The 22,537-nt window shown below is 51.3% G+C and overlaps 2 protein-coding genes across 7 annotated transcripts in view; both read right to left on the bottom strand.

Moving 5' to 3' along the window:
- PPP1R37 (protein phosphatase 1 regulatory subunit 37) overlaps positions 1–14,580 on the bottom strand; it is a 44,433-nt gene extending 29,853 nt beyond the window's left edge. Inside the window, exon 1 of the mRNA XM_079759472.1 lies at positions 13,983–14,580. Within this exon, the coding sequence (XP_079615598.1) occupies positions 13,983–14,184 (202 nt within the window). The 5' untranslated portion in view covers positions 14,185–14,580. The remainder of the gene's footprint in view (positions 1–13,982) is intronic.
- Positions 14,581–16,457: 1,877 nt separating this feature from the next.
- The window catches only part of GEMIN7 (gem nuclear organelle associated protein 7), a 12,602-nt gene continuing 6,522 nt past the window's right edge, over positions 16,458–22,537 (bottom strand). For all 6 annotated transcript variants that reach the window (XM_079800015.1, XM_079800010.1, XM_079800014.1 and 3 more), the window contains one exon: positions 16,458–17,125. In XM_079800015.1, coding sequence (XP_079656141.1) covers positions 16,722–17,117 — 396 coding nt within the window. In that variant the 5' untranslated portion in view covers positions 17,118–17,125 and the 3' untranslated portion in view covers positions 16,458–16,721. The remainder of the gene's footprint in view (positions 17,126–22,537) is intronic.

Genomic DNA, 22,537 nt, shown 5'->3' with positions numbered 1-22,537 from the left:
ACTCAGCCACTGAGCCATGCCGGCCGAGCAATTCACTCTTTTTATTTTATTTTTTTAAATCAAGCCATAGCTGGTGTGGCTCAGCTGGTTGAGTCTCTTCCCATGCACCGAGAGGTCCCTGGTTCTCTTCCAGTTCTTTTAGACAAATGTGTTGTTTTAAAACTTCCAATGACTATCAGCGTAAGACACTGGTTCCGACTTATTTGTAACTCAGCTCCACCCCAACCCAACACACACCTTTTTTGGGGGTAATTGTCACCATATACATTCAATCCTATTGTATGTGTGTGTCTTCTTTAAAAGATAACCACAGTTCTTAAAATCATCCTGTTGGCATATAGCAGTAATAAAAACATTTTTAAAGAGCGACATGACTCAGACTCGCGGCTCATGGTCCTAGGCAGGCACAGATGGAATCTGAGGCTTCAAAGGTTCCTTCCTAACCTCTGACCTGGTAAAACCACCTTCTAGGAATTTCTTCAGAGAAAGCTTCCGTGATAAACATGAAGATTTATGGACAAGGATGAACGTCACTGCATTATTTATGCAACTGGAAACTGCAAAGGACCTCAATGCTCAGCAATGCGGAAATGGCTAGAACAAATTACAATGGCCCAGTGATATATTTTAATCGTACTTTGTACAAAATGCGAAAATGAAGTGAAAACACAGGATACTCAACAAAGTACCCTCCCAGTTTTATTTTTATCTGTCTGTGGCAGGGTATCTAGCTGTAGAAAAGAGATGGGAAGGAAATGCTCTGGCATTTAACGTTGAAAACATTCCAGGTGGTGCAAATCATTTCTCTGACAAAAGCCTGCATCTAGACTATATATAGAACTCTCACAACTCAATAATAAAAAGGCAAACAATCCAATTTTTAAATGGGCAAAGGATATGAATAGACCCTCTCCAAAGAAGATATACAGGTGCCCAATAAGCCCATGAAAAGATGCTCAATGCCATCAACCATCAGGAAAGAGCAAATCACAGCCACAATGAGATCCCCCTTCATACCCTCTAGGGTGGCAAGAAGCAAAGGGACAGACAGCAACAAGGATGTGGAGGAGAATGTCAAGTGGGGCAGTAGACTGGGAAACCCGCTGGCAATCAATCACTCAAATGGCCAGACGGTCACCATACGACCCAGCACTTCCACTCCTAGAGAAAAAAAATACACACCCACACAAAAACTTGTACATTAATACCCACAGCATCATTATTCATAATACGGGTGGAAACAACCCAAATATGCATCGGATGAATAGATAAATGTGGGGCATCCGTATAACAGAACATATGTTCAGCAATAACAAGGAATGGCGGGCAGATAAATGCATGAACTCTGAAAACGTCACGCTAAATGAAAGAAGCCAGACACGAAAGGCCACATATCACATGATTCCATTATATGAAATGTCCAGAAGCTAAAGAAACACAGAACACATCAGTGGCTGCTGAGGTCAAAGGTGGAAGGGGCAGGACTTACAGGTAATGGAGTTCAAGATTTATTTTGGGGGCAATGGAAATGTTCTAAAATTGTGATGTTAGATGTACAACTCTGCAAAACTGAAAACCAAAGACTTGCACACTTTGAAAGGATGAAATGTATATGAATTACACCTCAACAGAGCTGGACTTTAAAAAAAAAAAACCTGGGTGAGATTGCAAGCAATTTTTATTTTCTTCTTTAGACTTCCCAATTTTTTTCTTTTTTTCAAAAGAACAGACCTTACCTTTATAGTCAGAAAAGAATCAAGGTAGTGATCCTTCCCTTAGTCACAACCATCAAGGGCTTCCAGCTGCCCTCCCCCAGCTGCCCTCCCCAGCTCCATGAGGGGGTGAGGAGAGGGAGACTCCCTCCGCTTTGTGTTGGGTGGAAGTGGAATTTCCACTTCCCCAGAGCCCAAACCTTTCTACTAATAACAGCATCACAAAGCCAGGACAAGGCAGGTCTCTCACCTGCCCTCCTCTAGGACCCAAACGCTGCCCCTCAAAGCTCCAGAGGTGGCTGAGGAGATGGGCAGGAGCCCTGTCCTGAGTGCCAGGACATTCCTCCCTGGCCTCATCTATAAAACAAGGAGGTTACCCCTCCACTCCTGGTAACCCAGGCTCTGGAGATGGGAAGGGCTCCTGCTAGAACCAGAATCTCTTGGCTGGGTGGTCAGGGAGCATAGGCATTTGGGCCCAACAGCTGGTGCTTGCTCAATAAGTCAGATGGGGCCTGCTCCACCCACTGGGCCAACCTGCCTAGGATGTCTTCCCCAGGACCAGATAGGGTCAGGTGCTGCCAGACAGGGGAAGTCAAGGCAGGGTTCACGGAGGGCATGGCCTCTGGGGTCTACCCTTACCCATCCCCCACCGCCATCCTAATGGGACTAACACTCACTGAGCACGTGCCCTGTGTCCAGAGCTGTGCTGGCATAGAACAGTGACCAAGACAGTTCCAGCCCTGCCCTCCCAGGGCCAGGACAGGGGAGCCCAGAAAAGCTTTGCCCTGCAAATCCCGAGGGCTGAGCCCAGGCCTAGCAAGGAAGGAGGCTCCCCAGGGAAACACAGCACTTTCTGGTCATTTTGATCATAGTGGGGAGAGATGGGATAGGAAGCCAGGATCCAAGCCTGGGAAAGAAGGCAGGTACAGGTCAAGGAATGAGACGGAGGAAGAGGAGAGGATGGAGGCCTGAGCTGGGTGGCTGGACGCCACTGACATCTTCCACCTCCTCCTGTGACACACCTTGCTGTTGGGGGGACAGGGAATTAGGTCACCTGTCACAAAAGTAGAAAGGCCGATCAGTAATCAGAACCGAGGCTCTCTCAGCCCCACCCCATGATGGGGAGGAGGTCCTGGGACCCATTCAATTCCGTAACTTGTGGGTGTGACCTATGCAGAGATGGGGAAACACACACCATCTTTATTTTATTGATTGATTTGAGAGAAACATCAAGTCGTGGCTCCACCTATTCATGCATTCATTGGTTGTTTCTTGCATGCACCTGACCAGAGACTGAACTGGCAACCTTGGTGTATCATGATGTTCCACCTGACCTACCTGGCCAGGGCCTCAGACACCATCTTGCTGCACAGAGAGGGCAGTGCCTTGGCCTACAACCCACAGCAAGTCAAGAGCAAAGATAGTCTGTGTCCCAGTCCGACACTCCTGCAAGCTACCAGCTGACTAGCTCGGGGTCTCCCAGACCAGACCAGGGGACACCAGAGGCAGACTTGTTCGCCTCCCGCTTCACACTTCTTTTCTGGACCTGAGCTGCATGAGGGCAGGGCCTCGTGTTGACTTGCCGTCATCCCGGCCGCGGTCAGTGAGGACGATAGGGGACGGGCAACCACAGCTGGTGCAGGGACCCTGGACTAGGTGTGAAAGCCAGTGAGTCACAAAGTGTAATTTGAATCAGGAGAGGAGGTCTGCTTTTTCAAGAATGCAGAGGGAGCACCACAAAGCAGGGAGAGTAGTCAGGACTCCACCTGTCACAGGCAGAGCAAAGCCGAGACAAACGGGTGTGTCAGTAAGGGATGGATGAAGAAATGGATGCGTAAACAAATAATCCAACGAATGACATCCTCCTGCTCTCTTCCCGGCACTCAACCCTTGTGAGGACCAAGCCTGGGGTGCTCACTAGCGGACCCACTTTGCCAGGCGTCACCAAGGTGCCTGGGTGTGTTTAGTGGTTTGCCTCCTCCGGGGAGCCAGAAGGACAAGATGCAGTCCCTCGTGGAGCTTCTGGGTCCAGTGCGGGGAGATGGACCCAACAAATAACAGCAGTGTGGAAGGTGTCTTGGGAACCTGGGAGGGTGCAGCAGCACTCTGGGACTAAGGAGGGCCTCGCTGAGGAGGTGACAGGAGCCAGCTCCGAAGGATGAGCAGGAGTTGGTCAGGAAATGCAGGGGGGCTGGCAAAGGGCACACTGGGCAGAGGGAACCATCATCTATGTGTCTGGAGTGGGAGGGGAAGGACAGCTGAGTGGGAAGGGCCTCCACCCACCTCAGGGCGTGGACTTTCTCCTGTGGTTATGAAGGAGCAGAACAGAGGATGAAAACCATTCCGGCTGCTTTGACCACGGCTCCTCCCCTTCCTATCTGTGTGGCCTTGGCACCCCTGAGCCTTGGCTTGTCCCCTCTGGCTGCTGTGAAGATTAAATGAGTGAATGCTTGTGAGGAGACCAGGTCTGGTAAGAGCTTCCTAACAGTGGCTCCTCCACCACCGCCACCGCCGCCGCCGCCGCCGCCACCGTCGTCATCATCATCATCATCATCATCATCATCATCATCATCATCATCGTGGACTGGAAGCAGGACCCCTCCACAGGGTCACTCCCTGTTTGCCTTTACCTTCCGGCAGCCCCTCCCGCCATGCTGCTCTGAGGAACCCAGTGTGTTCAGTTGTGCTTAGCTTTGCACAAGGGGGAGGGTTGCACACACCACCAGCGGCTCTCCCACTACATGGTGATGGCAGCTGGTGTGACAGGAAGACTGTGGAGAGATGGAAGAGTGGGTGTGAAGGTGGCACACGAGTCTGATCTCAAAGGGTTCCAACAGAGGCCCGCCCACCCGACCAGAGCTCCAAACCCAGGCTTCTGCTGGAAAGGGAGAGAGAGGGTGGCAGGCACGTCACAGAGCCAAGTGGCTGTCAGCAGACACTTCCAAACCAACACCCCCACCTTGAGGTACTGGCTCCAAACCAGCTAGAGAGAGTAGGGAAGGGGGTGAGGCTAACTTTAGAGTGCCTACTGTGTACCTCCATCCTCCACCAACCCATCCAATGTGAGGGCCTGTGGCGTGCTGGGCACTGTGCGGGATTCTGGGGACACTGAGAGGAGCCAAACCGTGATGGCCTGCCTTCATGAACTGCCTTCCAAATTCCGGGAAAGGACCAAAGCGTGATGATGCCCATCATTCTGCAGGCATCCCACCTCTGAACCCCCTTCTCCCTCACTAATGGAAACACCAGACCCAGCTTCCTGTGCAGCCCCCCTCCCCCGCCCCCCACCGAGCCCCACCTGGGCTCAGCCACAGAGGGAGCCGCCCACTTCTACTCCAGCTGCCTCAATGCAGTGAGCCACCCTAGCCCGGCAGCATCAGGCCAGGTGAGCAGTGGCGGTGCCTGCCTGGGAGCAGTGACATGCAGGACTTGGGGCATTCTCACCAGACCTGCCTGATGCTGGAGTCTGGGTGTGCTCCCAGCTGCGAAGGCCTGGCTCCTCCCAAGGAGTCAGAAAGCTTTGAAACAGACATCTCCTCTGTCCAAATGGCCTCACACACAGGACCATGTGGCACAGGAGGTTTCTGGACGTACCCACGTTCATGCGGATGAATTCACACCCAGGCCAGGAGGTCCACCAGGCAGAGTGCTTTCCTATCCCATCCAGCCCAGGGAGGTGAGACTGCCGTTGCTTTTAGAGGAGGGAGCCAAGGCACGTCCTCATTCAACGTGACCAAGGCCTCCTGAGTGCCTGCAATAGCTAGTGAGTGTTCCAGCTGCTTTCCACGCAGGGAATAATCCTCAATCCCCTCACAAACAAGGCCCCTGAGGCAGTGGAGCTGAGTGGCCAGTAAACTCCAAAGCAGGAACCCCGAGCTGCCTATCATATTTCTACCAATTCACAGATTCAAGAAGGAACTGCCTACTGGAAAACCTTGGGCCACGTATATTCTGAAATTCAGAATTCCCTGGGTTTTACAAGAGCGACAGGATAACTATATGATGCCAAGACCCCAGCAGGGTCTGGGACTGTTTTTTATTGCTTCCTGGGTCTGGGAAGTGTGGGATCTAAAGAGATGATACAGGCAAAGCCACTAGCTGAGGTCACATGGGAGGAGGTGGCGTATCACGTGCTATCCACCACCTCACGAGGGAGGGGGCAGGATAAACCGACCAGGGGGGAAAGGGAGGGGAGAATGGATGGGGGGAAACTGTCACCTTAGAAGTGTTACAGAAAACACTGGTGATGGCAAAACCTTCTGGGGGAAGAGGAAGGGAAAGGGGAGGAGAAGTTCAGCTAAACGTAATGAATAAATCAATGAAGTCAAATGTTAGCTACTAGCCAACACAGGGCCACACGGCTCTCGGCCCATGGCCACCCCCCTGGTCTCCCTGGTCTCCCAGCCTCGGTCTCACCCCCTTATGCCACCCCCCCCAAAGGTTCTATTAAAAACACCAGGTATGCCCTTTCTTAAAACCCTCTGCTGTCCCCCACCATCCTCAGGCCAGGAGGTCCCACCTGGCAGGTGGTCTCTCCACCTTCCCCAGCCTCCCCTCCGACCCTCGCGCCTCCACCTCTCGATTCCCCACTCCAGTGAGACTGGCTTTTTTCTGTTCCCCTCACTAGCTCTCTCCACCTCCAGCACTTTGCACATCCTTCCACTGCTCCTCACCTGGCTCACTCCTGTGATTTCTTTAGACCCCATGCCCTTCCTCCAGGAAGCTGCCTCTGCCCTGCCCTGCCCGCCTGCATACACCCCGTGAGCTCCTCCTAATCAGAGTCCTGGGCAGTGTGATTTATTACAATTGTTTACTGTGCATCTCCTTCACTCCATGGAACAGGGCCTCGGCCTGTCTTCCCCAACCCCACACCTGGCATGGCCTCACCTTGCTAAATGAATGGTTGTTACAGGGCCAGAACTGCACATTCAGCCAGGATGTACTGCACAGCCACCACGTACCAGGCACCGTGTAGCACAATAAGAACTCAGGCCAAGGGTCAAAACAAGAACCCCACGCTGAGGACACAGGAATAGCACAGTGGGGACCTCCCAGGACACCTGTCCAAGAACCACAGTGAACCTCCTCCTGAGTGCCTACCGGGCCAGACCCTTGATTTGGTCTGTTTCTCAACCCTGCCACAGCCCTGCCAGGCCAGAACTGTCACCTCCATTTTATAAAGGGTTATGGGTTATGGAAGAAGAAAGTACACCATATGCAGACTGAATGCAGCAGCCAAAGCACAGAACGTCAGTCCACAGAGGCCAAGAGTGCAGGCTCCGGAGCCAGACTACCTGGGTTTGAATCCCAGCTCAACCACTTACTGGCTCTCTGACCTCAGGTAAGCTACTTCACCTCTCTGTACCTCCATTTCCTCATCTACTAATTGGAAAGAATAGCACTTAGCCCAGTGGCAGGCACATGGAAGACAATGAGTGGTGACTATTAAGGTCATGCAGAGGACAGGGATTTCAACCTGGACCCCTCTCCGCTCTACCACACCAGGCTGCCTTCCCAACTCGAATTTCTATGTTTATCTCAAGTCAGACATTTCAATTTGCTCCAATCCAAGTCTGTGAGGTCAACCCCAGCCACCCCTGAACTGGGGTCTAAAAGGCAGCAGGCTTGGGACTGAGTGTTGGCCAGATGAGCTGAATAAGGAACCGCTGAGCACAAGGACGGTCAAATCTGGGGAGCTTTGCAGAAACAGATTCCTAGTCCCCAATCCCAGAGACTGCCTCTTATAGCCAGTCCAGCCCAGACACCTGGCTCTATGGTTCTTAATAAGAATGACCGTGAAAGACTAATGGTAGTCACAATGTCTCACTTCCACTGCCTCCCTCAATGACTATCTGCTGAGTGCCTACTGTGCGCCAGATCTGCATGCTCTTTCTGGGGCGCCAGCTGGTGCCAAAGCCGGCCTGCAGACCTCTGAGGAAAGGCCCCTGTCCTGGCACAGACTGGATTAACTACGCCAAAGAGCTTTCTCCCAAATACCACCCTGGATACGAGGACAAACCTCATTCCTCTGCCATTCGTCCAGCATCTGAGCCCTCCTGTGTGCCAGACTGAGGTCACAGAGGTGACTCTCACACAGTCTTTGCCCTTGAAGAGGGAAATACGATGCGGACACAAATAGAGTTGGTGGAAGGAATGAGGGCAGCCTGCCTGGGTTTGAGTGTGCAAAGGGCCTGGCCTGGCAGAGCAGGCACTCACACCATAGTACCATCAACCAGGTCATGTCCCAACAGGGCAGCTGGCTGGAGTGGGGGCGGGGACATTCTACAGAGGGGATTAAGGCTCAGGGAGGAGTTGAAACTCGTCATCAGCTGGTACCTGGAGAGGCTGGGGCTAACACTTTCAGATTAGAATCTTGGTGCCCTTAAAGCCGCTCTCAGGCTGATGGTACAAGGCATGCTAATTTAGTTTCGGCTCAGAGAGGTTGGGCAACTTGCCCACAGTCACCCAGCTATAACAGATAGGATCAGGCCTGGATGTCTTTCCCATGCCCAGTCGGATGGCTAGGGCACTCATCTCAAAGGAGTAGGTCAGGGACAGCAGGGATCTGATGGGGTAGGAGGCACACTAAGGTTTAGAGACTCTAGTTGGGGCAATGACAAGAAATGCAAAGGAGACAACTGCTGAACATTCACTATGGGCTATTATATTTTTTAAAAAATTGAATTTATTAGGGTGACACTGGTTAATAAAATTATATAGATTTCAGGGGTCATATAATGCGTCATCTGTATATTGCATTGTGTGTTCATCACCATTTAACCCCCACCCTTCTTTTCCTCTGGTAATCACCATACTGTTGTCTATGAGTTTTTTTTGTTGTGTCTTTGCTTAATCCTTTCACCTTTCTCACCCATGGACTGTTATCTTACTTAATCCTTACCATCACCCTATGAGGTACTGTTGTCAGCTGCATTTTATAGACAGAAAAATCACACCCATAGTCACACTGTTGATGGCCCAAAGTCACACGGCAGTCAATGTACCAATGCCCGCAGTAGATGAGGTTGGGCCCAGATGGAAATCTGAGCAAAAGCGTCCAGCCACCCCCCACAACCCCATTCCCCACTCCTCAGCAACACCACCACTTATGCTCAAACAAGCTGGAAAAAAAATTTTAATCCTCAGCTGAATATGTTATTGTTGTAATTTATGGATTTTTAGAGAGAAAGGAAAGGAGAGAGAAAGAAACAGTGATCGGTCACCTCCTGCACATGCCCCAACCAGGAACAGAACCCACAACCCAGGCATGTGCCCTGACTGGGAATCGAACTGGCAACCTTTTGGTGTACGGGACAACGCTCCAATCATCTGAGCCACCCAGCCATAGCACAAATGAGCTGAATTTTAACCAAGGGCCTCTCTCTACCACTAATAGGTCATTTCTACCTGTCCAACCAGTTTCAAGGACTAAATTTGCAGCCCAGGTTTCAATAAGAACAAAGAGTAAGGCACTTCCACTCTCTTTGATCCCCATTTAAGAACAACATGGCCACTGCCTCCACCACCCCCTCCCAAGCTCAGGTGGCTGCACCCTTGGGCCCCTTCAACCTGCAGACACCTCCACTCCACACCAGGAGTTTCCTGGTGGCAATACCCCCTCCCATACTCCAGGACTGACTCTCTGGGGCTGGAGGTCAGGGAGTGGCGCATGAGTCATTGGTAGGACTAGAGGGAAGAGAAGACAAGCCTCCCAGACTGTGGCCAGTGTCACATGCTCTCTAATGCATGCCTTGCAAGCCCCACACCTCCCTGCACAGTGTGCAGCTGGGATAGCTGAGCCTTGGGTCATTCTTGCAGTTTGATCTAGAAGGGTTCCTGGTGCAAGCCTGGCCTTGGCCCTCAGAAGAGCTGGAATCATAGGGTGGGGTGGGGTGCAGCCAGCTAGCCCCTCCTCTGCTGGTGCCCACTTCCACACCCAGCCCCTCCCCTGAGAGCAGAGCGTACACATGCCCAGCCTGGCAGTACTGAGGCAGCGTCTGCCACTCATAGTTTCCACCCCACCTCCTCCCCAAGCTTCACTTCCCATCCACATGCACCGGAGGAGGTTCATCCCATGGGCTCAGACACCCTGGGTGGTCAGCAGGGCAGGGATCACTATTTCACAGATGAGGAAACAAACAAGCTCAGCAGGAGCCAGTGCCTTGCTGGAGGCCTGGAAGCACACTCTGGCGAGATGGGTCCCAGGTCTGGCCGGGCCTCACCCTTTCAGAATGGCTGCACACATGTCCACTAGCTCTCATCCAATCGTAACTGCTGCATGTTCTTCGAGGGACCGAGGACAGACACGGTCTGCTCTCCCATTCTGGTGGGGGAGAGAGACCACTAACGCAAAAACAAACATGGCATGTAACATCAGATGGCCAAATGTACGATGGAGAAAACAAGCAGGCCCCGGAATTGGGGTGGTGGGGACACTATGAGAGATGGGAGCCAGGGAGGGACTCTCTATGCTCTGGGAGGCCTGAGACCCTCCCTGACAATCTCCCTCCTCCATAGCACCTCACCTCCAGAAAGCCCCCAACTTTGGCAGAGCCTGATGGGGCTCCCACCCAGTGAGGCCACCACTCTAGTCCCCGTCCCAGCCCTCCTCTACCCCAGCCAGAGGCTGCCAGGGGCCAGAGCTTTTCCTGCCAGGGCAAGGCTGTGCTGAGCAGGCACCTGTGCTGGGCCCCGATTCCGCTAGGCTGCTTTCTCCCAGCACAGGGGTGCTCTGCACCTCCGGGCCCAGGCAACTTCTCCACCTAGGATGGAAGAGCAGCTTCTGAATGACCTCTCTCCCAATTCAGACCCAGCACCTCCTCCCTCACCCTTGGCCTTGGAATCATGTCAGCACAGTAGGCCCCAGGATTACTCCTCCATCACCCTTCCCACTAGGTCCACAGCGCAGATGACCCCCCTGTGCTTTCTCATGGCTTACAGATCAACTCCAAAAAATCTCCGGCCCCTCCTCCAAGACCAACCCACTCCTCCCTGCAGTCCCCAGCCAAGACCCTTTGACCTCTCAACTAGGTAGCCCCTTGGCCCAACTTTCCTCTTCTAAAGCCTGGCAAGCCTCCACCCCCTCAGCCCCAGGCCAGTCAACAACGCCACTGTCCTCCCCAAGCACGGAAGCAAGCTACCTGCTCCTCAGCTTTGATAGACCCTCCGATTTCCTGTCCCGCAAATCCCATTGTCCAGGCTTGCCCCTTCGTCAATGACCCCCTTCCCTGCCTGAGGCCCAAGATCATCCAACTCCTTTACTGCCAGACCAACTCCTTAACCCCTCTCCTCAGTTGAGACAAACCAACTCTTCCAGCCCATACACTGACCCATTTCTCCATGTCATCACCTCCCCACCTGCGACCCACTGACTCCTCCAAAGTGTGAGTCCTGACCAGTCCTTGCAGTCTCTCTACACTTCCAGGAACAAGACTCCTCCAGCCTGCCAGGCATCTTCACCCCTTACTTAGCACAGACCAATCAGCAACCAGACTCCTGCTGACGCTTGTCTTGACATTCTTCCCTTCCCTCAAACTCCTTCACTGCCTCTCCAAGACTGCCCACCAAAAACAAACAATAAAACACAAACAAACAAGCAGAACTGATTCTGCCTGGGCAACAGCAGGAACTTACAAGGACTATCTTATTTAATCCTCCCAACTACCTCATGGTAGCAATTAGCGCCATTTGCAGAGGCAAACGGGTGGCTGGGGAAGAACGGCTTACTCAAAGCCAGACAGACAGCTGGTTGGTCACCCACAGCTGCTGCTCTTCTGAGAATCTGCAGAAGAAATTTTACCCCACCCTGTGCCAAACTCTCTAACTGACCTCCCCCCATCCCCCCATGACCCTATAACCCTCTAGTCCACAAACGGACCATCTTCCCCCAGGCCCAATGAGTCCCATCTCTGCCCCTCTCCTGGAAGCTTGCAAAGCAGACACATCCAGGCCCCGACCCTGTGAACCAACTCCTCTAGACTGACTCTTAAAATGACCAATATCAGGCCGAAACCAGTTTGGCTCAGTGGATAGAGCGTCGGCCTGCGGACCCAAGGGTCCCAGGTTCGATTCCGGTCAAGGGCATGTACCTTGGTTGTGGGCACATCCCCAGTAGGGGGGTGTGCAGGAGGCAGCTGATCAATGTTTCTCACTCTCTATCCCTCTCTCTTCCTCTCTGTAAAAAAATCAATAAAATAAATTTTTTTTAAAAATGACCAATATCAACTAACATCACCCCTAAAATGACCAATAACAACTGCAACTTCATGAAGGCTCATCTTGGCCAATAACTTTTCACACACAATCTGATTTATTCCTCTCTTAAACCCTGTGGCATGGAGGTTGTTTTTTTAAAAAATATATATTTTTATTGACTTCTGAGAGAAAGGGAAAGGGAGAGAGAGATAGAAACATCAATGATGAGAGAGAATCATTGATTGGCTGCCTCCAGCACATCCCTGACTGGGGACCAAGACCGCAACTAGGGCCTGTGCCCTGACCACGAATCGAACCATGACCTCCTGGTTCATAGGTCAAAGCCACACCAGCCGGGAAGGCATGGGTATTGTCACCCACTTTACAGATGAGGAAACTGGGGCTCAGAGGAATTAGGTTACCAGTCTGAGGTCATGAAGAGGGTAAATGAGAGTCAGGACTTGAACTGGAGCCTCTGCTCTTCCCCACCCTGCTGTCTCCCCAGGCCTTCCCCCTGCCTGCTCTGAGCTCTCCGGACTGAATTCCATGCTACAGCCAGGGCCCATTCTCACTCTTCCCTTCCTCCGCCCCAGCCCCCCAACTCCTCCAACCCCAAAGTGACCACCTATCCCTGAGGCCTAGAGCCCAAGAACTTGACTGGCTTCCAATGTCAAGAATCTTAAATTATGCCCTACCCAGTTTGGCTCAGTGAATAATAGAGTGTCGGCCTGCAGACGGAAGGGTCCCAGGTTCGATTCCGGTCAAGGGCACAAGCCCGGGTTGCAGGCTTGATCCCCAGGAGGGGGACATGCAGGAGGAAGCTGATCAAGAAGTCTCTCTCATCATTGATGTTTCCATCTCCCTCTCCCTCTCCCTCTCTGAAATCAATAAAAAAGATATATATTTTTAAAAAGAATCTTAAACTAAACCCTGTCTCTTTAACAGTAACTAGTCACACTGGCACTGATGGTGGACTCCCTGTGTGTTCAGCTTCCAGTTACCATGTTCCTCACTCACACCGAAGCCATCAATTCCTCCTTTGCCATAGGCTAGCAACAGTCCCTCCTCTTTCCCCAGGGCCAACAGACCAACTTCTACACAGCCAGGGCCAGTCTGCTCCCTCTCTTTGGGGGCTCTGCGCCCCAGCAAGACAGACTTCACCTGCACGGAAATGGAGTCACCCTCCCCGCTGCCGTCCATCGCAACAGAGCCTTTCCACCTTCCCAGCCTGTGTGTAAAGCACTCCTCCGGCTAGCTGCTCTTTCAGGGCCAACGCTGACCTGACCTTCGCCAGGGACCTACAATCCATAGACTTGCTTCCTCTCCCAACACCTCAAGCCACCCAACTTCTCCAATGTTCCCACCTTCTACTGACCAGCCACTCCGATTCCCCAATTCTTTCTCGGGTGGGGGAAAAAAGAGCCTTCTATAACCAGGCCCCAAAGTTCCTCTGCTCCCGAACGACTACCCATGTATTGCTTCCAAGCATGAAGTGACTTTCCTTCTTCTTCATGCCAAGATCTAACAACACTCTGACTATCTCACCCACCCCCCAATGGACCACCACCGCTGCTCCTTTTCTGGGAGTTTACCTTGACTCCCTTTTCCCGACCCCAGGATGTACCGCCTCCTCTGCAGCCACAGTCCAGGTGTATTCCCCTTCCTCTTTCCCCCGGGCTTGTAGACCAGGAAACGTAACCGCTTTCATCCCCGTGGGCCCATCAGACTTCTCCAACTGCCCTTTCAGCACCCATGCTGACCTTCTTCCTCCCCTGATAGCTCTCTCTATCCTTCTCTGGGGGGAACTGTGAACTCAAAGGCTAAAGTCCTCCCAATCTCCCAAACTTTCTTTTAATTGCTCATCGTTTTAATTCCTAAACCGATCAGGCGGAGGTGGGGGTGGGCATAAACGAGCTACGTCTTACCTTCCCAACCCAATAGCTATCCCATCTCTAACTGACGACTGTCACCTTAAGTCATCATTAGGTGCAATTTATTGAGCACCACCTGCGTGCTGGGCGTTGCACCGACACCCGAGACCCCCACGAGCCGCCCCCTCGCCTTGGTTGTAGTTACCGTGTCTCCAAGGGTCTTTGGGCTCCACCGCTCCGGACACAATATCCTCGTCGGAGGGGAACGTGACGCGCTTGGCCGCAGCCTTGAGGCGCCCGTCGGTCGGGGACGATGCGGGACTGGGAGACTGGGCCTCGGCGGGCGCCTCTTCGGCGTCGCCGTCCGCGCCCGGCCCGGGCGGCGCCTCCTGCGGCGGGTTCTCCATCGCCGCCGCCGCCTCCTCACGGGGGCCCCGGGGACATGCCCCGGGCCCCGGACTTGTCTCTCCGGGCCCGCCCGCCGTCCCGGGGCATGGGCTCCGCCGCTCTTTCAAGCGCCGCCTCCGTCCGCTTTCCTGGTCGTCGTAGTCGTCGCCGCCACCGGGAGCCCGAGCGCGCCTCCCCCGAGCTCCGCGCCCACCTGCTTGTTCGCAGCCGCACTTTCGTTAAAGGCCGGTGATCCCACCGCGTCCTAAGAAAAGCAGAAAATCAATTTGAGCTGTCTGCAAGCAGAGTTGCCTCGCGGGTTGCTGAAGTGGGAGAACAAAAGGCGGCTAGAGCCACGGGAGAAAGAAACGTGAGCACTGAATCCGCAGAGCCGGAACTGCAGAGCGCGGCGGGCGGGGCGAGGCGGACGCCGTCTCCCGGAGCAGCGCGCACGCGCGAACCTGAGCCGCCCTCACCCCGCCTTCCCGCCTCCGTCCTGATAGCTGTGGTTCAGGCTCGCACACTTTCGTCACTAGCTCAGACACTGCATAAGGGAGGGGAGTTGATAAAGATAAAAAAAACAACTGCTTGACCGGGCTAGGCCGACTGATAAGGAGAGAGGTGAAGGAGTGGAGAACTTGAAAGGTGACAGCTGTTGAATATGAGTATTGGTGATGGATGCTGACAGAGGGATCCTCTACCTGGAGACCGAGTTTATGCCCCCTTGCTAGTCTGTAGCCTTTCATTTGCAGACTTCAGTTTTCTGTAGCTGAATAGCGTTGTATAAGATACAATTATAGTTTATAAACTAAAATAAGTATGAGCTCATGAGGAGTAGCATAGCCTTGATTTTAAAAGGGGGTGGGGCGGGCGAAGAAGGAAGTCCAAAAGCAGGAGGAATCTGCCAACCAAAATACCAAGCGATGGAGCAGGTAGATCGCTAAGCCTGGAGCGAAACCAGCAGGAGCTCAAGCCACGCCCCCGCACACTTTTCCACGCCCCTTCCCTCCCGCGCCCCGACTCAATTCGATCACTTAATATTCGCTTCCGCACTTTCGCGGTGCTTTCCCCAGCCCTTGCAACAATCGGGGGGGGGGGGGGGGGGGAAAGGCGGAGCTAAAACCCAAAAAAGGGGACTTGGGGAGGAACGAGCGACGTCGTTGCCAGGGCAACTCGAGAGCGAGGCCAGGGACTCGCCAGAGGTGGCGTTGTGAATGGACATGTGGAAGCTGAGACTTTACACTTGTCTTCGACATTATTGGCCACCGCACTTTCGTGACTGAAGAGGAACGAAGCAAATCTCATGTATATGTAATGGAATCTCCACCTACATTTTCAAGTTAATGGGATTACAAAGGGGGCAGAAATTACTTTTTAAAAACGAATCTGCCAAAAGACTACTAGTGATGGGGCTGAGTAAAGCAAGTGTTATGGACGGCCATGACACAGAGCTGGAGCAAAATGGAGGAGAGGTGAAGCTTCACTCTAATCCCTAATCCTCAGCCATTTTCTCAATGGCGCCGCGCACAGAGTCCGACCTTTCCTCGAGTGCGGTGGGGAAAGCGAATCTGTGGTGGTCACACCACCCAGGCCACACAGGAGCGCATCCCTTGCTATGTACATCCCCTCCCACCCAATAAAGAAATTTAGTCCAGAACATCCAAGCCTGTGATCCAGGTCGCTCCAGCCGTTCCCCGCGGCTAGGAGCAGTCCAATCCCTGCACCTTTATCCAAGTTTCTCCCAGCCTTCTGATGTGCCCTTCTCCTTCTTGGCCCAGATCCATGGATTCAGTCCTTGGATCTGGGCCAAGGACTACCCTCCCACCCCCTAAATCTGGCTTCATCCCTGTTTGGGTACACTTATATTAAAAAAAAAAAAAAAAAAAAAAAAAAAAAAAAAAAAACACACAAAAAGGGCCCTAGCTGGTGTGGTTCAGTGGACAGAGCGTTGGGCCTGCGGACTGAAGAGTTCCGGTTCCCTTCTGGTCAAGGGCACATGCCCGTTGTGGGCTGGATCCCCAGTAGGGGGCGTGCAGCAGGCAGCTGATCAATGATTCTCTCATCTTTGATGTTTCTCTACCTTCCTTTCTGAAATCAATAAAAATATACTAGAAAAAAAAACACAGGAGGCGGATTTATCTGTAATAATAATTGTTCTTTGGCAGGAGGGTAGTATTGGGGAATTTCTTCAGGGTGTCTGAACTTTGCAACCTCTATAATAAACCATTTCCCACTCTGCAATTTGCCTTCCTTTATTCCCACTGCCCCCTCCCCGACCCCACCCCACCTCCAGTCTTCAGGAACTGTCCCAAGACCCACATTTCTGTAGAGTTTAAAGTTCTGTGAGGTAGAGCATTCCTTTCAATGGGATCTAGAACTTGTGGGGTTGCAGAATTTTACTGACTAGACACTGGAGATCTGAAGAAGTCAGTTGCTTGGAGCTTGGCTCAAAACTCCAAGGGAATTCCGAACTCTATGAGGCCCAGAGATCTGGAACTGTTGGAAGCCTGGGAATTTGTGGCGAGGCCTAAGGCAGAAGGTGACCACAATAACGTCTTTATAGCTTGAAGGTGTATGCAATAATGTCACTACACCGGAGCAGTGCCTCAGCCTGCACACCTATCGGAGTCTGCAGCTGCAACACGTAGAAGTTGGCCACATCCACGTCAGTGGCTCCGAAGTGGGCGGTCACGTGCACACCTTCATGCAAGGTGAAGCTGACCTGGCGACCCACCATGGCCAGCAGGCTGCGGAGGTAGCGTTCCCGGAGGATGGCTCGGGCCCGCTGTTCCTGGGATTCCTGACATTCGTGCACTACAGGAGACTCCGGGGTTTCAGGAACCTCTGGCTTCAGGGGAGCCCTCCGTCCATCAGGGGCAAAGCCTCTGCTCAAGCCCTGGGGGCCCCGGGGGAGCCGGAGCACAGGCACAGGACTGGTCAGTGGAGTCTGCATTGTTCAGGCTGTTGGGTAAAGAAGAGCAGGGAGTCATTACGTAGGGAGGTGGGACGACAGGAAGAGGGAGGACTGGAAGCAGAGGCTTTTCTGCCACATCTCAACTCAACCTGTCCAAAACCAACCTCCTGATTCCCCCTCCTAAAAGCTGCACCATCCCTCTACCAGTCCTATTGCCAGGAGCTGCTACCACCATTCATGAGGTTCAGAGTGGGGACTTCTGCCTGATATTATCACAGCTTGGGGAGGTGATAGCTTTGATGGTGGACTCCCTGTGTGTTCAGCTTCCAGTTACCATGGTGTAATGGGCCCTGGCTGTAGGGTCATGTACTCCCAGCTCCTGGCCATAAACATGTGCTGAAAGACCCCCGTCTCCTCTCCTCTCACACATGGCCCATCCAATCCACCAGGAAATGCTACCTTCCAAATAAATCCCATCCCACAGACGCCAGCCTGGAAGGGCTCCCATTGGACAAATCCGGAATGATTTGAACATTTAAATATGACAATTACAGATTATAACCATTGAATAAAACAGAAATCCATGAGTCCATGCTAATTAAACACACACAAAGGAGAAGAAAACTTCCTTCTTATCTTAGAACGGCAGCGAAAATCAAAAGAGGCTAAAACTTGAGGAACATCGATGAGGTCCAGGATATCTACATAGTCTTAAAGCGCCTCCTCACAAGATATTCATTGTAAAGAGTAACTTTCTGGTGGAGAAACCTGGCGGACACCATCACTTAGGCATCAAAGCTAATATGTGCAGTAATGAGACAAACAGACACCATGTGCCTCCTGATGTGATGTATTAAGAAGGACAGGACACAGGTGTGTGGATTACTTGAATCTAATCATGAGGGACAATTGTGTCTGATCAATCTACTCAACTTGAAGAGCATTATACCAAAAAACTAGCCTGGGAGACAGATTTTTTTTAACAATTTTAATTTAAAAAAAAAATTTTTTTTTTTCCTCTCTCTCTCTCTCTTTTTTTTTTTTTTTTTGGGTGTGTGTGTGTGTGTGTGTGTGTGTGTGTGTGCGCGCTCTTGACCAGAATCGAACCTGGGACCCCCCAAAAAAATTTTTTTTATTGATTAACGAGAGGAAGGGAGAGGGAGAGATAGAAACATCAATGAGAGAGAATCAATGACCGGCTGCCTCCTGCACACCCCCTACTGGGGATGGAGCCTGCAACCAGGGGATGTGTCCTGACTGGGAATTGAACCATGACCTCCTGGTTTATAGGTCAATGCTCAACCACTGAGCCACATTGGCTGGGCCTGAGAGACAGATTTGAGCTCTGCCTCCTGTCTCCTTGCCATTCAACCTCACAGTTAAAGCTTTTTCTTAAATAAATAAATAAATAAATAAAAATTAGCCTGGATTCTTCAAAAATATCAAGGTTATAAAAGAAAAGCTGAGGGAAAGCCCTGGCCAGGTAGCTCAGTTGGTTAGAGCGTTGTCCTGATATGCCAAGGTTTCAGGTTCAATCCCTGGTTAGGGCACATACAAGAAGCAACCAATGAATGCATAAATAAGTGGAATAACCAATCAATGCTTCTCTCTCTAAAATCAATAAATAGTCCTAGCCAGTTTGGCTCAGTGGATAGAGTGTCAGCCTGCAGACTGAAAGGTCCCAGGTTCGATTCTGATCAAGGGCACATGCCTGGTTTGTGGGCTCGATCCCCAGTAGGGGGAGTACAGGAGGCAGCCGATCAATGATTATCTCTCATCATTAATATTCCTATCTCTCTCCCTCCCTCTGCCTTCCTCTCTGAAATCAATAAAAATATATTCAAAAATAAAATCAATAAAAAATTTTTAAAGCTGAGAAAAAATTATACATACATACATACATATATATATATGTACTATATCTATATAATAAAAGGTTAATATGCAAATCGACCGAACAGCAGAACAACTGGTCACTATGACACGCACTGGCCACCAGGGGGCAGATTTTCAACATCAGGATCTGCCCCTTGGTGGTCAGTGTGCTCCCACAGAGGGAGCGCCGCTCAGCCAGAAGCCGGGCTCACAGGCTGGCGAGCGCAGTGGTGGTGGCAGGAGCCTCTCCCGCCTCTGCGGCAGCACTAAAGATGTCTGACTGACAGCTTAGGCCCGCTCCCCGAGAGCTCCCGGACTGTGAGAGGGCGCAAGCCGGGCTGAGGGACAGTCTCCCCCGCCCCCCCCCAGGACATGAATTTCATGCACCGGGTCTCTAGTACATATATATTCAAAGACTACCACTTCTTATTCTCTCAACTGTCAACTGATCTTGGTCCAGCCACCATCACTTCCACCACTTCCTGCCTGGACTGTTGAATTCAACTCCTCACTGGCTCCCCTCCACACCACACCCTTCCGCCTTCACACCCCTATCCCTGTCCTCACACATAGCCAGAGGGACCAGAGTCAAATAACATCTCTCCTCTACTCAGAACCTTCTGGTGGCTTAATTCAACACCAGGGTCCTCATCACTGCCCTCAAGGCTCCCATGTTCTGGACCCCCTCTTGGCACACCATCCAACCCAGCCACTCTGGCCTCTTTGCTGGGCCTGGAATATGCCTGCAATCCCTTCTCAGACCCGGGCACTTGGGTTCCCTCTACTCTATCTCCTTTGCCCCTTCCCTGACCACCTGATCTTTAAGTTTTCTCTGCCCCTCATCCCTCTATCAGCTTCATCATTCTTTGCAGCACAGACCCCTCTTAGGCATCTACAATAATAAAAGTGTAATATGCTAATTGTCTCAAGCTGGGGCTGCAAGGGAAGCCGGGTCCCGGGTGCCAGAGGGAAGCGGTGCCGGCAGCCTGGGGAAAGACGGCCTCCTCATGCACGAATTTCATGCATTGGGCCTCCAGTAATGTATATTTATTGTTCTGCTTATGGTCCTTCTCCCCTGCAAGATGGCTCCGTCCCCATAGGCAGCAGCCTTGCTTCCCCTCCTCCCACATGTGTCCTCAGCTCCCGGAACACTGAGTGGCACAGGGACCAGGCTCTGGTCCCATGAAAGGAGTGGAGATTAAGCTCCCAGGCCTGTTTAGCTGGGTGACCTCAAGCAAGAGGCAGTTTCCTCTTCATTGTATGAAGAAATAGCACCAATTGCCACCTCTGTTTATCAGGATTCAACAGGCTTTGCAGGAGGGGCTGGATATACACCAGGTTCTCCATAAAAGTTACAGTTGATATTAGTGTTGTTGTCTGACCTGGGCTGAACTGCTTAACTGCTCTGTGCCTTCGTTTCCCCCATCTGTAAAATAGGAATGATAAAAGGACCTACCTCCCAGGGTTGTCATGGGGACTGAATGACCTAATAAATGTACAATGTTAAAAAAAAAAAAATACCAAAAAAAAAGTACAATGTTTAGCATTCTTCTGGAACATAGCAATCACCACTGCTATGACGTGGATTGCATATGGGGAAACGCTGGGTTTGGGGGTTGGAGGAGGAAGAGAGAGGGGCCTACATTCGGTTCAGGCAGCTGCTCCACTCTCTGTGGCTCAGTCCCCTCCTCCCTAAAGTGACTGATAACTGGGGACCCACCACCATCACTTCCACCACTTCCTGCCTGGACTGTTGATGTCAACTCCTCACTGCCCCGCCCCCCCCCCCCCCCACACACACACACACATCCTCCTGCCTTCACACCCTGTCCTCACACACAGCCAGCCCGCTACCTACAAATCTGTACCACTCTCACAGCATCAGGTCTGGTTCCTCCAGCATCCCAGCTATGAAGAAAGTGGTTCAACAGCTCAGGCTGGAGGCCTAGGTGTTCTAAACCACGTTTCATGAACCAATGAATATTCAGAGAGCTGAATTTGAAGCCTGTACAAAAATCTTATCCTTATAACATGTGCCATACTATTCAAATTTCTGCTTTTGTCAGTCCTTAGCATCTACTTCTATGAATGTTCATGAGTTTCTATTTCACAAGGATAATTATTTTATATACACTGGCAACAGCATACAAATAACATACTTACTATAAAAAAAAATAAAGTGATTGGCCCGGCCAATGTGGCTCAGTGGTTGAGCATTGACCTATGAACCAGGAGGTCATGGTTCAATTCCCCGTCAGGGCACATGCTCAGATTGCAAGCTCAATCCCCAGTGGAGAGTATGCAGGAGGAAGCTGGTCAATGATTCTCATCATTGATGTTTCTCTCTTTCTCTCCCTCTCCCTTCCTCTCTAAAATCAAAAGTCTACCACAGAACAATCTTTGCAGGAGCCGGTTTCAGCCCGATCCCGCAAGCTATTTTTTAAAAAGTAATATCCTCTGTAAAGGTCCCAATAATAAAAATATACTTAAAAAATAAAAAATAAACCCAAAGTGATTGAAGCAGCCCAAGTGCCCATCAGCAGATGAGTAGATAAAAAAAACTGTGGTACATTTACACAATGACATACTATGCAGCTGTAAAAAAGAAGGATCTCTTACCCTTTGAGAAAGCATGGAGGAACCTGGAGATTATCATACTAAATGAAATAAGTCAGTCAAAAAGACAAGTATCACATGATCTCACTCATATGCGGAATCTAATGAACAAAATAAACTGGCAAACAAAATAGATACAGAGACATTGAAGCATGCAACAGACTGACATATTTCAGAGGGAAGGGGGGGTGGGGGTGAGGGAAGAGATTAACCAGGGAACTTATATTCATACTAGAGGCCTGGTACACGGATTCGTGCACCAGTGGGGTCCTCCAGCCTGGCTTGCATCCTCTCACAATCTGGGACCCCTTGGAGGATGTTGGACTGCCAGTTTCGAGGGATGTAGTAGTGCTGGAAGCAGCAGGCGGCTGGTGCCAGACGCCTGCCACTGCGGCTACTGCTCGGTTGCACTGCCGCTGAGGCAGGAGAGTCTCGCCAGCCGTGAGCCTGGCATCTAGCACTCAACGGTCAGCTGAGCAGTGCTCAGCTGTGGGAGTGCACTGACCATAAGGGGGCAGCTCCTGTGTTGAGCATCTTCCCCCTGGTCATCAGTGTACATCCTAGCGACCGGTCGTTCAGTCGTTTGGTCATTCGGTTGTTCAGTCACTTAGGCTTTTATATATATAGATATGTATAACCCATGGATATAGACAATAGTGTGGTGAAGACCTGCGGAGGAGGTGGGAATGGGGGGGAGGGTTAAAATGGGGGGGAATTGGGACATCTATAATACTTTCAATATTAAATTTTAAAAAATAATTGCAAAAATTTTAACAAAAATAGAATAAAATGATTAATTGAAGCCACTGACAAATATTAGGCACCCAGTCTCCCAGGACGGGTCACTGGGTGCCTAATATTGGGTGCCATTCATGGTCCAGAAGCTATTGAGATTGTCCTTTTTCTGTGAGGCTCTTCCTGTCTCTGCCGTTCAACTGTCAGCTCCTTGCAAGAAAGGACCCTGATGA

Source organism: Cnephaeus nilssonii, assembly GCF_951640355.1.
Source record: "Cnephaeus nilssonii genome assembly, chromosome: 20".
NCBI classification, from domain to species: Eukaryota; Metazoa; Chordata; class Mammalia; order Chiroptera; family Vespertilionidae; genus Cnephaeus; species Cnephaeus nilssonii.
The sequence above is the reverse complement of the archived record's forward strand: the minus strand, read 5'-3'. Positions and strand labels throughout refer to the sequence as shown.